The sequence below is a fragment of the Oryctolagus cuniculus genome, chromosome 1 (assembly GCF_964237555.1).
Source record: "Oryctolagus cuniculus chromosome 1, mOryCun1.1, whole genome shotgun sequence".
Taxonomy (NCBI): domain Eukaryota; kingdom Metazoa; phylum Chordata; class Mammalia; order Lagomorpha; family Leporidae; genus Oryctolagus; species Oryctolagus cuniculus.
In genome coordinates this window covers 230,797,892-230,811,769 of record NC_091432.1, presented here as the reverse complement: position 1 = coordinate 230,811,769, position 13,878 = coordinate 230,797,892, and the positions used below count along the sequence as shown (strand labels likewise).

The 13,878-nt window shown below is 57.7% G+C and overlaps 1 protein-coding gene across 3 annotated transcripts in view; it reads right to left on the bottom strand.

Annotated features, from left to right (window-relative positions):
* The window catches only part of GARNL3 (GTPase activating Rap/RanGAP domain like 3), a 161,284-nt gene extending 149,419 nt beyond the window's left edge, over positions 1–11,865 (bottom strand). For 2 of the 3 annotated variants that reach the window (XM_051854945.2, XM_051854951.2), the window contains exon 1: positions 11,682–11,865. In XM_051854945.2, the coding sequence (XP_051710905.2) occupies positions 11,682–11,773 (92 nt within the window). In that variant the 5' untranslated portion in view covers positions 11,774–11,865. The remainder of the gene's footprint in view (positions 1–11,681) is intronic. The other variant, XM_051854988.2, reaches the window with a different exon arrangement.
* Positions 11,866–13,878: the final 2,013 nt, after the last annotated feature.

Below are 13,878 nucleotides of genomic sequence, written 5' to 3'. Positions count from 1 at the left end.
TGTACAGTGAGGGCCGGCGGCCTCCCGCCGGACGAACGTCGCCTCGGGGAAGGCAGTTCCCCTTTCCCGAGCAGGGCAGAGCGGACCGGTTCCGGTTCCTGGGGTCTCCAGCCAGTCTGCTTCCCAGCCCTCCCAGCGACTCACTCAGTTCCCCGGATCAGTAGGCGAGCGCACGCCACAGCTGGCGGGTGGAGGTCTCTCCTAGTGGCCGTCGGTGGGACTGCGTCTGACGGTGTGCGTGCCTCTTGCACAGCTCAGCGCAGGGCACACGTGTCTTCTGGTAAAGCCTCCAGTGGGGAAACCATTGTGTGCACAGTCGTCTCTACGTTCTGCGACGCCCAGTGGACGCCTGCATCGAGGGCCGGACTGAACTCTGTTTTCCTACACACACACACCTGCGACAGCTCCCGCCTTTCAGTTGAAGAAGACACCTGGCAGCTTCCCGACGGCCGTCAGCACCAGTCTGGTACTTCAGGGCCATTATTAGGAGGAGGAAGGTGACTTGGACACGGGCTCTGTGCCACCACAGCAACAGGTGGGAGCTGAGACAGCAGCTGAGGGACTAACGGGCGGGTGGCAACGTAGCACGGGGAAGCGGGACAAAGGAGCACTCACACCCCGGGCAGGACGTCGTGGGACCTCGTCACAGCGCCCAGAATAGTGCACGACCTCAGGTGTATGGACTGGCTATTCCTGGAATTCTCCGTTTACCATTTTCAGCCTGTAGCTGAGAGCAGGTAACTTAAACTGTGGAAAGGGAGGGCTATTTTTATTATTTTATTATTATTTTTATTAGAACAGGTAGGAAGGCTGCCTTTGTAGTACAGAAGAGCTTGCCCAGAGCACGAAGCGAGTCTGCTCACCTCAAAGAGGTTGTGACGGGCGACCGCGAGCACACACAGCTGCGGACACTTCTGAGCCACGCCCAGTAGACCGGGGGATGCCTGCCCGGCTAGCGCGGCTGCGGGCTTGCTTCACACTGCTGTGAATCTTTGCAAGTATCCCGCTAAACACTGTTATAGCCGAAGAGTGGCGGACACATGAAAGAGCTGCAAGATACTAGTTAGCTTCTAGGTGCTTTACCATATCCAGGAACAAAAACATGACTGCATCCTAAAGGGAGCCAGCCTAGCACGGGGTGGCTCTGACGGCGGGATGCACTTCCACAAACAGTCCCATCTGTGTTGCTGTCTCCCAGCCCGGGGCCATACACGGAGTGCGCCTAAATCCTACCATACCCTCTGTGAATTCTCCTTTCATCAGTAAAACTGCCTTACTCCCTGCTAAGGAAAATTTCTCCCTTTACTGATCATTTCTATCACATATAAACATATTTCTAAATCAAAAGCAAAACCAAACAAAAATCAGTTCTTCAACCCATGCATACAAAGAGAGGACCACATTCGTTGCTTCTGACTCACGTTCGTCGTCTCTTGAATCCATCCAGGGAATTTTTTTTTCTTCTTAAAGATTTATTTATTTGAAAGTCAGAGTTATACAGAGAGAGAAGGAGGTTGAGAGAGAGAGAGAGAGGTCTTCCATCCACTGGTTCACTCCCAGTTGGCCACAATGGCCGGAGCTATGCCAATCCAAGGCCAGGAGCCAGGAGCTTCTTCCGGGTCTCCCACGCAGGTGCAGGGGCCCAAGGACTTGGGCCATCTTCCACTGCTTCCCCAGGCCATAGCAGAGAGCTGGATGGGAAGTGGAGCAGCCGGGACTAGAACCGACGCCCATATGGGATGCCGGCACTGCAGGTGGCGGCTTTAACCCGCTGCGCCACAGCACCAGCCCCATCCAGGGAGTTTTTCATCCTTGCTGTTCTCAGTCTCGTCAGAGGCTACGGGTGACCCCCATGACCCCCATGACGCTGACTCCAGTGGTCAGCTCTTAGTTCTTTGAACAGCCAGCAAATCACTGACAAGACAAATCATTCCCTGGTTTTTTGTTTTTTGGTAAAAAAATGATTTATACTAATCTTATTTCCCCAAAATAAAAAAAAAAAAACTTCACTCATGTATCCATAACACAATGGCTTCAGATATAAGTCTCAACATTTAAATTTAAAATAATTTGTGGGAAAATGAAGCTTTAAAAAGTTTGTTTTGGGGGCTGGTGCTGTGATATAGCTGGTAAGGCCGCCGCCTGCAGTGCTGGCATCCCACATGGGCGCCAGTTCTAGTCTCGGCTCTTCCACTTCCCATCCAGCTCTCTGCTATGGCCTGGGGAAGCAGTGGGAGACGGCCCAAGTGCTTGGGTCCCTGCACCCAGAAGAAGCTCCTGGCTCCTGGTTTCAGATTGGCTCAGCTCTGGCTGTTGCCATCTGGGGAGTAAACTGGCATATGGAAGACCTCTCTCTCTCTCTCTTTCTCTCCCTCTCTACCTCTCTGTAACTTTCAAATAAATAAATAAATCTTACCAAAAAAGTCTGTTTTGGTGCAAAAAATTTTTTTAAAGATGTGCTTATAGGGCCAGCATTGTGTCATAGCAGGTTAACCTGCTGCCTGCAATGCCAGCATCCCACATTGCCTTCCCATCCAGCTCCCTGCTAATGGCCTGGGAAAGCAGTGGCAGATGGCCCAAGTGCTCAGGCCCCTGCACCCACATGGGAGGCCTGGATGAAGCTCCTGGCAGCCACCGATTACATGTGGCTAGTGAGTACCTAAGATGTGGCTAGTCCGAATTGAATGTGCTGTCAGTGGAAAGCACGCAACAGTACTGCAGAGACCAGTGTTGTGGCGCAGAAGGTTAAACCACTACTCGGGATATCAGCATCACATACTGCAGTGCCGGGTTGAGTCCCAGCTGCTCCACTTCTAATCCAGCTCCCTGCTAATGTACCTGGGAAAGCAAGGAAGGCGGCCTGAGTGCTTGGTTCCCTGCCACCCATGTGGGAGACCCAGATGGAGTTCCAGGCTCCCGACTTTGTCCTGGTCCAGCCCTGGCCATTGTGGCCATCTGGGGAGTGAACCACTGGATGGAAGATCTCTCCTTCTCTGTATCTCCCTCACTGTCTGTAATTCTGCCTTTCAAATCAATAACTAAACTTAAGAAAAACATATACGTATATATAGATCCAGTCTCCGGCATTCTGTTACAGTGGCCTGAAAGGACTAAGACAACAAGTGACCTCCAGGGGGCGCCTTTCTGGGTAAATCTTTTTGGGCGGCTGCACCTCACTGCTAAGCCGTTTGCTTACTGTCCTCCGGAGCCGACCAGAGGTGTGGCTCCTGTTTTCCCACACTCTGCATCTCGACGCTGCTTTAGAATTTTCTTTATCTCCAGGAAAACCAGCAGTGAGTCTCAGTGCAGAGGCCAAAGCTCTTAGAATTTCCCTACAGTGCTGTTTGTCAGACTCTTCAGATCTTCTACTCTGGACACCAGACAACCAAACATAATTTCTCATGTTAACCTTCTAAAGCAAAACTAATTTGACCATTGTCTTCCTCCAAGAAAGGAAGCTGGTTTGCATTAATTTAAAATCTTAGTGGATAATAAGAGTTGTTTTTTTCCCTGCTCTTAGGAGAACAGACATAATATGAAAATTAATTTTCTTCTGTTGGCCCTGGGAGCCCATTATGTCAGCCCAATACAAGACAGCTTTTCATAGTCTTTCCCAGGAAGACTGCTGTTTCTCCAAAAGGAAACTGACAGTAGCAGATTTATTTGTGATTAAATACTTAAGGGCTTGACACAAACAGAGAGAATAAAGACATTATATAGAGGAACAAACGCAATCAAAACAGTGCCCGTTCAAATACGTGCTTACAAAACTACCGGGAAAAAAAAATGAAAGTAACCTGGAAAACAATGACAGAAACACCAGCACCTGAGAGCCAGCAGGAGCAGAAGGAAGCGAGAAGGCAGCCGAGTGCGTGCGGGGAACTGCTCTTTTCTGGACCCCTCCCGGCCTGGGAAGCCACACTCGGGGACGGGCAAGCATTTGTTCTCCCAGGCGTGGGTTCTGTGCATCACTAACGAGGAAGCCGCGTGCACGGAGCAGTATTTGGGAAAGTCGAAAATATGGTTTCCATTTGTATTTCAGAGTCTCTGTCTGTGGTAGGGCTCTGCACCCACACGGGCTAAACTTAGTAACCGTAATTTAACTGCGGAACTGAACTGAGGTGCCCTTTCACAACCAGGACCGGAACACGGACCCCCCCCCCCCCCCCAGGTTCCGGAGTTCTGGCTGCTGCCTGGCCATCCACATTCTGGAGAAGCCCCCAGATGAACCGGTGCAGTACGCGCTCCTCCTCCTGGTGACAACGGTGCAATTTTTCTTCACCACCTCTTGGTTTCCGCGAATGGAAGTGATTTAACCCCTCAGTTCTAGGCTGAATCCAGGACCAGGCCCAGTCAACTGGTTCAAGAAATGATCAAAGAATCCCAGAAAACCGAAGACTGTCTGTCCTGGGGCAGGCTCCAGAATTCTCGAGAAAAAAAGTCCCATTTCCATCTGGGCTTGGACACGGGTAGAAAGTGGGCCTGGGGTGGTTGATCCTTTGCCTCCATGAGGACAGGCCTTGAGAATAAAGCCAGCAGGGGGATGAAGCCGACCCAGGATGTTATTTAAGCTCCTAACGCTGGATCTACCGACGCATCGCACAACGGCATGAACCCACAAGCGTCCTCTCTCATGCACAGCTGTTGTGAATATTGTTCAAAAACTTTCAATTACTGGTAAGGCTTAGACACCAACCAGAAAAGACGCTGGGGAGTAGGCAGATAGCCTAGCTAAGAGGCCCATGTCCCACGGTGGGAGTGTCCGCTTAAGCTCAATTAATGACCCGAGCTCTGGCTCCTGACTTCCCACCAGTGCAGACCCTGGGAGGCAGCAGCTATGACTCAAGTAATTGGGTACCTGCAACCCAGTGTGGGGGACCTAGATTGAGTGCCCGGCTGCCAGCACTGTAGGCCCTGGGGAGTGAGCCGGGGAATGGCAGCGCTCTCTCTCTCTCTTTCTCTCTCAAGTTAAAAAAAAAAAAAGAAATTCATGTGAAAATTAAATTAAAAAATAATGGACAGTTCCATTAACTTAAAAAAAAACAACTTTACAAAGATGCTGATGTAGCTGAGGGAGAGCCGTCCGAGGGAGATGACCGCTGGGCGGCCGGGAGTTGGAACGAGCTGACCGCCAAGGCTGCACCCCACAGTCTAGGCCATCACCTTCCCTCTGTGGTCAGAAGCGGGGGCATTGGCACAGCTGGTGGCTGTGAAGGTGGAATCGTGAGTGGTGGGTGGGGGGACAACCTCACTCCTGGGGAAAGAGCACAGGCTCACCCTACGGAGCAGTGGGCCCCCCACCTCGGATACCACCAGGAGAAGCGGGGCGGGCAGCCACAACGGTTGCCCACAGAAGATTCCTGCTTTATCCCAGACCATTGGTTTTCCAAGCACATCCTCAGGCCGGCAGTACTGGCACTAACGGAGAGCTCGTCAGAAATACAAATTCACAGAACCCAACCTGGCCTTGGGAATCGGAACCTGGGGGTCGGGACTAGGAAACAGGTTTTTTTATTATTATTTTTTTTTATTTATTTATTTATTTGACAGGCTGAGTTAGACAGAGAGAGAGAGAGAGAGACAGAGAGAAAGGTCTTCCTTCCATTGGTTCACCCTCCAAATGGCCACTACGGCCGGCGTTGCGCCGATCCAAAGCCAGGAGCCAGGCGCTTCCTCCTGGTCTCCCACGTGGGTGCAGGGCCCGAGCACGTGGGCCGCCCTCCACTGCCTTAGGAAAGTTTTCAGAAGCCCTCCTGCCACGGATGCGGAGTCTCTGTAGCAGACTGAAAAGCACTGGGTCTCAGCCGAGGTTTCCCGAGCCCCGCCCCAGGGCCGATGGAGTAGAGCTGAGGTCAGGCCGGAGAACGGGCAGTTCCCAGGGAATGCTGACGCCACCAGCCCGGGAACTACCCTTTGAGAACCACGGTGGAGAAGGACGGGGGACGCTGGACGAGCCAGTCAATTCTGAGAGTTTTCTGATCTTCAGGTGTGCCGCCCACACGTAATCCCGCTGATCTGTAACCCCGCTGAAGTTGCGCTTCGAGTGTGACTCGGCCTCCATGAAGGGCTGAGCCAGACCGGCACAGCTCGGGAATCAGACCGTTAGAATAGCGCCGGTCCATTCGTTGTGGTTCTTGATCGCCACAAAGGGACAAAAGGCAGCAAGTGCATTTCTTAAACTATCACGCACCTGCCTAGCAGCTTCTCTCCTGTAAAGTGGGCTGTTTCTGGACATCTCACCTGCAGACATCCCTCGAAAGTTGTTTTTTTTTTTTTTTTTTTTTCTCCAGCCAGTCCTAATCAGTGTCCTGTGTCACCTGCTATGCTTTGAACAGGATTTGGCTTCCAAACTCATACATTCAAAAATTAATGGTACTAAGAGGTGGCTTAGACCGACTGTGGGGTGTAGGGCGGTGGGCCTAGTGGGAGATCCTTAGTTACTCGGGGCGTGCCCTGCGAAGGTGCTTCTCGCGAGAGGACTGGTTCTGAAGGCCCCACGCGCTCTGCTTCCTGGCTGCCCACCTGACCCTTCCTTGGCCCATTCCCCATGCTCCACCACGGCCACCCTTACCCGAGGCCAAACCAATAGGGCCGCCCAATCTTGACCTTAAACCTCCAAAACTGCGGGCCAAATAAACCGCTTCTCTTGATAAAGTTAGCTGTGGCGGGGGTTTCGCTGTTAATGACATAAAAGCGAGTACAAAAAAGCTAATACGGTACCTGCTGTCCATCCCCTCACCCCTTCTCTTCCTAAATCCGCAGCTCAAACCCTAACGAGGGGACGAGGAAGCTGCTCGGCGAGGCCAGTTTCATCAGGTAAGGGGAGGGAAAGGTCAGACTTTCAGATAAACGTCGCTCGTTTCTGTTCGTCCCGGTTCCTGGTCAGCAATGCTTTTAAGTCAGGCAATGGTTTCGGCCCTGCGCGTAAATGACTGCATTCAGCCGTGAGGCGGGCGGGGCATTTTACAGAGCCGCTACCAAGGCCACTCGTCCCGCTTCTACACATGGTGGAAAGTGAGGAGCTGGACACTGGAACCCAGGTCCACCTCACGCCGGGGCCCTTGCTCCTCAACACCGTTTGACGTGCCTCCCGCAAAACCAGGCCGGACACGCCCAGAGAAGTGGCCACGCGGGCCAGGTGCCGCCGACTGCCTCCTAGCGGGGCCTGTGCCTGGAGCCCGGCCACGCCTTGCCCCTGCACACTCACTCCCTTGCTGTGTCTGCACACCAGGCACCAGAGCCGGCTCGGGACACCTAGCCAAGAGAGTTGCCAAAGTGAAAAGAATGCCTCGTCTCCCCGATGCCAACAAGATGACTGCATAAACACGACTCAGGCAGACTGTCAAAGCACTCATGGATACGACAGGGAATGAGGGCGAACTTCGGATAAGGGAGGCTAACCTGACAACAGGTCCACAACCGAGGCAGCCCCCCACCCCCCGCCCGTGGCTCCCTGGACTTTCTGGGTCAGTGGGCCCAGAGCAGGGCAGCAACACCTGTGTGGTTAAGCGAGCCCACAGCTGATTCTGATGCAATGCTTTTTTTTTTTTTAAGGAACAAAAATAATGGGACAGTTTGTAGGGAACATTGATCTGCTTTAAGCTCAGTAATTCTCTTCCTACTTAAGTATAAACAGAAGGAAGAAATCAGTAAATCTGACGAAATTCAGAAATAACCCTCACCACATTAAAACACCACTAGGGAGGGCCATGTGGCACAGGGCTCTAACAGCTGCGACCACACCTGCACCTCACACCACAGAGCTGGTGTCGGTTCCTGCTGCTCGGCTTCCCACCCAGCTTCCTGCTAGCGTATCCTGAGAGGTGGCAGATGATGGCCCAAGGACTTGCCTCCCTGTCAATCAAGTGGGAGACCTGGATGGAGCTCCTGGCTCCTGGCTTCAGCCTGGCTCAGCCCTCACTGTTTCAGGGATTTGAAAATTTTTATGTGGCAAAACAAACTCATAAGCTGGCGCCACGGCTCACTAGGCTAATCCTCCGCCTTGCGGCGCTGGCACACCGGGTTGTAGTCCCGGTCGGGGCGCCGGATTCTGTCCCGGTTGCCCCTCTTCCAGGCCAGCCCTCTGCTGTGGCCCGGGAGTGCAGTGGAGGATGGCCCAGGTGCTTGGGCCCTGCACCCCATGGGAGACCAGGAGAAGCACCTGGCTCCTGCCATCGGATCAGCGCAGTGTGCCAGCCGCATTGCGCCGGCCGCGGCGGCCATTGGAGGGTGAACCAACGGCAAAGGAAGACCTTTCTCTCTGTCTCTCTCTCTCACTGTCCACTCTGCCTGTCAAAAAGAAAGAAAAAAACCTCATAGTTGTAATTCCATTTTCCACCTACTTTTTGAAGTTCCATAATATTCTTTTTTATTTTTTTTTATTTTTTTTTTAAGATTTACCTATTTGAAAGGCAAAGTGACAGAGAGGAAGAGACAGAATGAGAGGACAGAGAGAGACTCTGCCATCCACTGGCTGTCTCCCTGAGTGCCCAAAAGAGCCAGACCTGGGACACAGCCAGAAGCCCGGAGCTCAGTCAGGCTTCCCACCGACGTGGCGAGGACCCAAGGACACCCTCCCAGGGTGTGCACCAGCGGGGAGCTGGACTCGGAAGACGAGCCGCGACTGGAGCCCAGGCGCTCCAATATGGCGTGCTGGCGTCGCAGGCAGCGGCGTAAGCACCGTGCCTAGTGCCAGCTCCCACAGCCTTTTCAGATCATGCATTTTCCACATATGATGGAAAGGTTTTGCACCAAAATAAATCGATCCTTTTAATCCCGTTTTTCCATGAACATTTTGAAACACCTTTTCTTATGTACAGAACTGGAAAAAGTCTTCGCTACATATTTAACCAAAAGGAAAAAAAATAAAAATCCCTTCATTAATAAAAAAAAACTGCTTTAAGTCCATAAGGAAAAGATAAACATTCCAAAAGAAAAATAGACAAAGTCCATGTATATGTATTTCACAAGTACATATTATGAGTACACGGGAGAAAATATTTCACCTCACTACTAAACAAAGACACTCGAATTAAAACAAGACACCGCTTCGGCAGTTATTTATAGGTCAGGATGCCGCCCGTCCCGGCAGCTGAGGAAGAGGTGGCACACCGGGCCCCGAGGCTCTGAGACGGCCTGGTGAGCAACCCGACGTCCTGCTCCGAAGCCTTTCAAAGCCCCCGCTCGGATTCAAAGACCCCTGTCCCCATCCCGCTCTGGAATCGCCTCACGGGAATGATGGCCTCTCCACACACAGGCTAGGGGACCCGGCCCCGGCTCACGCATCCTTAAGAAAGGAAAACTGGACTGAGCCGCAGGTCCGGTCAGAGCGCGGGCTGACTTCTCATGAGACAGACACGCGCGGCAGCGGAGGCGGGTTTTCTGAAGAAATGCTGAGAGGTGTGGGCAGATCCTTACCCAGAGGAAGCGAAAATGTCACCGCAAACACACCTGGACCCTCACACGGGAAGTACTGCCCAAACCTGGTGGGACTACGGGTAAATACAAATCTAATTATCTGTATATTTCTGTCGATATATCCAATTTCCTCTTATTAAGACAAATTCTTGCCGGTGCTGCGGCTCACTAGGCTAATCCTCCGCCTTGCGGTGCCGGCACACCGGGTTCTAGCCCCGGTTGGGGCGCCGGATTCTGTCCCGGTTGCCCCTCTTCCAGGCCAGCTCTCTGCTGTGGCCAGGGAGTGCAGTGGAGGATGGCCCAGGTGCTTGGGCCCTGCACCCCATGGGAGACCAGGAGAAGCACCTGGCTCCTGCCACCGGATCAGCGCGGTGCGCCGGCCACAGCGTGCCGGCCGCAGCGGCCATTGGAGGGTGAACCAACAGCAAAAGGAAGACCTTTCTCTCTGTCTCTCTCTCTCACTGTCCACTCTGCCTGTCAAAAAATAAAAAAATACAAAAAAAGACAAATTCTTTTTTATAATCAAGAAACACAATCAAGATTATCTTAAGGTTTATGCGCTGATGTCAGGGGGGTGTCAAAGAGAGAACAAAAAGCCCTCCCTGGAGTCATGGAGTCACAAAGACAAAGGGGGGTGGTGCTGGTGGGATAATTCAGAGAAAGAAACATGTTCCAAATCATCCCTGTCCAATGTGAAAAACGTCCACCATTTATTTAATTATAGCCAAGTGCAACGAAAAACTCAGTTCCTTCTTCGAGGCAGCCATGCTGCAGGTGCCCAGCTGCCCTCGGTGCTAACGCCAACCCTGCGAGACGGCGAGGAGGGCAGGGCAGGGCTTCCGTCACCGGGAGGTCCGCGGGGCAGCGCAGCGCTGGCCAGGCCTCAGGGACCCCGCGCTGCCCCGTCCCCCCAGTCTCAGCCCTGCGTGCCCCGTTCCCAGGCTTCGTGCTCCAGCAAGAACACGGGAGCCCCGTGAGAACGGGACCGCATCTGTTCCCCCAGGCTGGTGGGGTGGGCACATCCTCTGGGCAGCTGGCCACAGTGGTACCTGGCCTCACAGGCACTGGCTGCTGAGAGCCAACCAAGTCAGCCTGCAGTTCAGGGAAGCCTTCCTGGAGGAGGAGGGGGAGGCACTATCCAAACAGCAGAGAATGAGGAGAGAAAAGATCCCAGTGCAGGCACAGCAGGGCAGGAGGGAGGGGCCGGGCCAGGCCGCAGGCACTTCTGGGGACACTGTGAGGGTCCCCGTCCTCCCATCACAATGCTGGGGCACCAAGGGAGGGCGGGGCAGGGTTGGGGGCAGACAGAGGGGACAGAGAGGGCCCTGGACTCCAGGTTAAGGGTTCTGGTTGTGCGGCTTCTCCCTCCACAACAGCCCGCCTCCCAGCCTCGGTGGGGCAGAGCCCCACGCCCTCTCCCCACGCCCTCTCCCCGGGCCCCACAGCCGCGCTGGGCAGGGGAGAAGCCCTCAGGGTGCCCGCAGCAGAGGGCGCGGTCCAAGCTTCAGCCAGGCGAGCGGCCGGGTTTAAGAACAGAGGTGGGAGTCTTGCCGGGGGCATGGGGGTGAGGGGTGGCTGGAATCACCCAGAAGAGGAGGAGGGGGCTGAACAAACGGCAGGGCCGACGGGAGCGACGTCGGAGCCCGAGAACGCGCTCCAAGTTCCCGAAACGCCTGGGAGGCAGGAGCCCCGAGCCGCCGCACGGTGGGCGCCTGGGCTGGGGGCGCCCCGAGGTCACGGGGGTGGGGGGCGCCCAAGCTCCGGCGGAGGGAGGCGTCCGCGCGGGCCGGGGGCCCTGGGCTTCCGCAAATGCGAAGGCCGGGCGCCAGGCTGGGCGGGGCCGTGCAGGCAGCAGGTGCGCGGGCACCCGGGGCGCGAGGGTGGGTGGCCGAGGGGCAGGGGCCTCCGGGACAAGGAAGACCTCACTTGAATGAGGGGGCTATTTCTCGACCTTGTCCTTGACATTTACGGGACGTTCTCCCCCGCGAACACCTGCCGAGGCCCGCGGGGCGCCAGGACAGCCACCGCACCGGCGTCCGTCGGGGGCCGCGGCCCGGCCCTCACACCCTGCCCTTCCCGCTGCGCGGCCCCGGGGCCCCCTCAGACAACCCCCGGCCGCTCGGCCCCGGCTCCTCGCTGGAGCCCGAGTCTCCGCCGACCCCCTCCCACACCGCAGCCTCCCGTGCTCGGCCCCCTCACACCGCCACCCCCACACACACGTGGCTTCCGCCCCTCCCGGCTGCACCCCTCCCGGGCCGCGATACCTGGGGCTCTCGAAGCTGCACCCCCTGCGCCGCAGCGCCGCCCTCTTCTGCCGCAGGAGCGCCGCGGCCGCCCCGCCGGGCTCCGGCTCCATCGCCCCGGGCGGGGGCCTCGGGCTCGGGCGCACTCGGGTGGGCTCGGGCCTCAGCGGGCTCGGCCGGCCGCTCGGCTCGCGCGCCGCAGCCCACGCCCCGCCCCGCGCCCCTCCGCCGGCCCAGGCCCCGCCCCCGCCCGGCCCCGCCGCGGGCTCCGGCCCCTCGGGCTGCAGCCCAGCCGGCCCCTCGCCCCACAGCCAGGCCCAGGTCCTGACCCGCCCCGCCCCACCCGAGCTCCAGGCCTGTCGGCCCCTCGCTCCAGCCGGACCTGGGCCGAACTACAGCCCCACGGACCCCCAGCTCCTCAGCCGGGCCCCGCCCCAAACTCCAGCTCAGTCAGCCTTTAGTCGGGGACCAGGCCCCGCCCCAGTCCCGCCCTACCCCGCCCTGAGATTCGGTCCGATCGACCCCTCGCCCCTCAGCCGGGCCTAGGCCCCGCCCTGGCCCCGCCTGCTCCGAGCGGACCAGGCCCCGCCCCGAATCCAGCCCGGCCCACCCCGCACCCCTCTGACGGGACCAGCCCCGCCCCGGGCCCGCCCCTAGCTTCCGCTCCCTCGGCCCTACGCCTGTTAGCCAGGCTCTGGCCCCGCCCCGGCCCCGCCCCGAATCCAGCCCTGCCCGCCCCGCGCCCCTCTGCCAGGGCCAGCTCCGCCCCAGGCCCGCCCCTAGCTTCCGTTCCCTCGACCCCACGCCTGTTAGCCAGGCTCTGGCCCCGCCCCGGCCCCGCCCCGAGCTCCAGCCGCACTTCGGGTTTCTCTGGCCGGCTCGCCACACCCCTGGAGAACCCACAGGCCTCGTACACCCCACCCAACTGTCCGCCCACGGCTCTGGTCCTCTGGCTTCTCGCCCTTCAACACGGACCCAGGCCCGCCCATCTGCTACTGAGCTCCCGCGCGGCGCCCCCTCCTCACTCCAGCCCTCCTGGCCCCATCTATCATAGCCCCGCCCCATGTTAGGGCCGCTCTTCCCGGAGTCCCGCCTACAGGCACGACCCCGTCCCTTCCTCTCCCGGGTGCCCCAGTCAGCGGTCATCCCCGCTCGTGTCCCAGGCCGGTCAGGGCTCCACCACAGCTCCGCCGCGGCGGGTAGGACTGCCCCGCCCACAGCGCCAGAGGCTCCGCCCACCGGGCCGCGCCCTCCCCCACTCCGCTCACCCCTGGGTCCTCCTGGCTGCAGGCGTCCGACATTGGCTCGGGGTCGCTCCATCCACCTAGGGGAGGTACCGCTGTGTCCTGCGCGCAGCGAGGCTGAGGGGCTGGCGCTTTGCAGGCTGCACCAGCCGCGAGTTCAAGTACTGACTGGTCACTATCCAACTTTGGGACCACCCCAGGTCACCCCCCCACTCCCCGCAACCACCACCACCATCCTCACTCCCAAAGTCAGATGCATCGTCTCAGAGCCCTCAAACTGCACTGCGGCTAAGGATAAAGCTGGGGGGTCGCCTTGCCATCTGAATCCCAAGGAGATGGGCTAGGGCTCCCTCTGCAAGCCGGGCTTGGTCACACACACACCGAGGGAAGCGTGGCCGCGAAGGCGGGCCTGGAACGGGGTGGTGGTGTAGGGCCCATGAATGTGCTCCGAGAACGGGCCACTGGCGCTTTGGAGCCTGAGGCCAGCAGGGCTCGGGGACCCCACGGTCAGCCCGGGTCACCCGCTTCCCAGGGCACCCGTCCCCCAGGGACGTCCAGGTGCTTTCTGTCCAGGCCTGGCCTGCTCTGCTGCTGCAGGTGCAAAGTGGAGGTGCCGGTGCGAGAGAAGGAATGGGGTGCTGGACGAGGAGCCTGGGGGGCCAGGGGAGAGAGACGTGAGACGCCAGCTCCCCTCTCCGCGCAGCCCCTGCCCTCAGGTGTGCGTGGGACAGGCCCAGGCAGGCTGGCGGGGGCTTCCAGGAAGCCCTCCCCGCCTTCTGTTTCTTTCCGGCCTGGACTCTGCCACTCCCGCGCCTGCTGCTCCCCATTCTCCCTGCCTCTTCCGCCCTGCAGGCTCTCAGGGGAATCTCCCAACGGCCCCGGCCCCGTGGCTTCCCCAGGTCCTCACCCCAGCCCTGTGCCCAGGCGCTGTCCCCGCCCTGTCCGAGGACACCGCTCCTCTGTGTTTCTTTCAT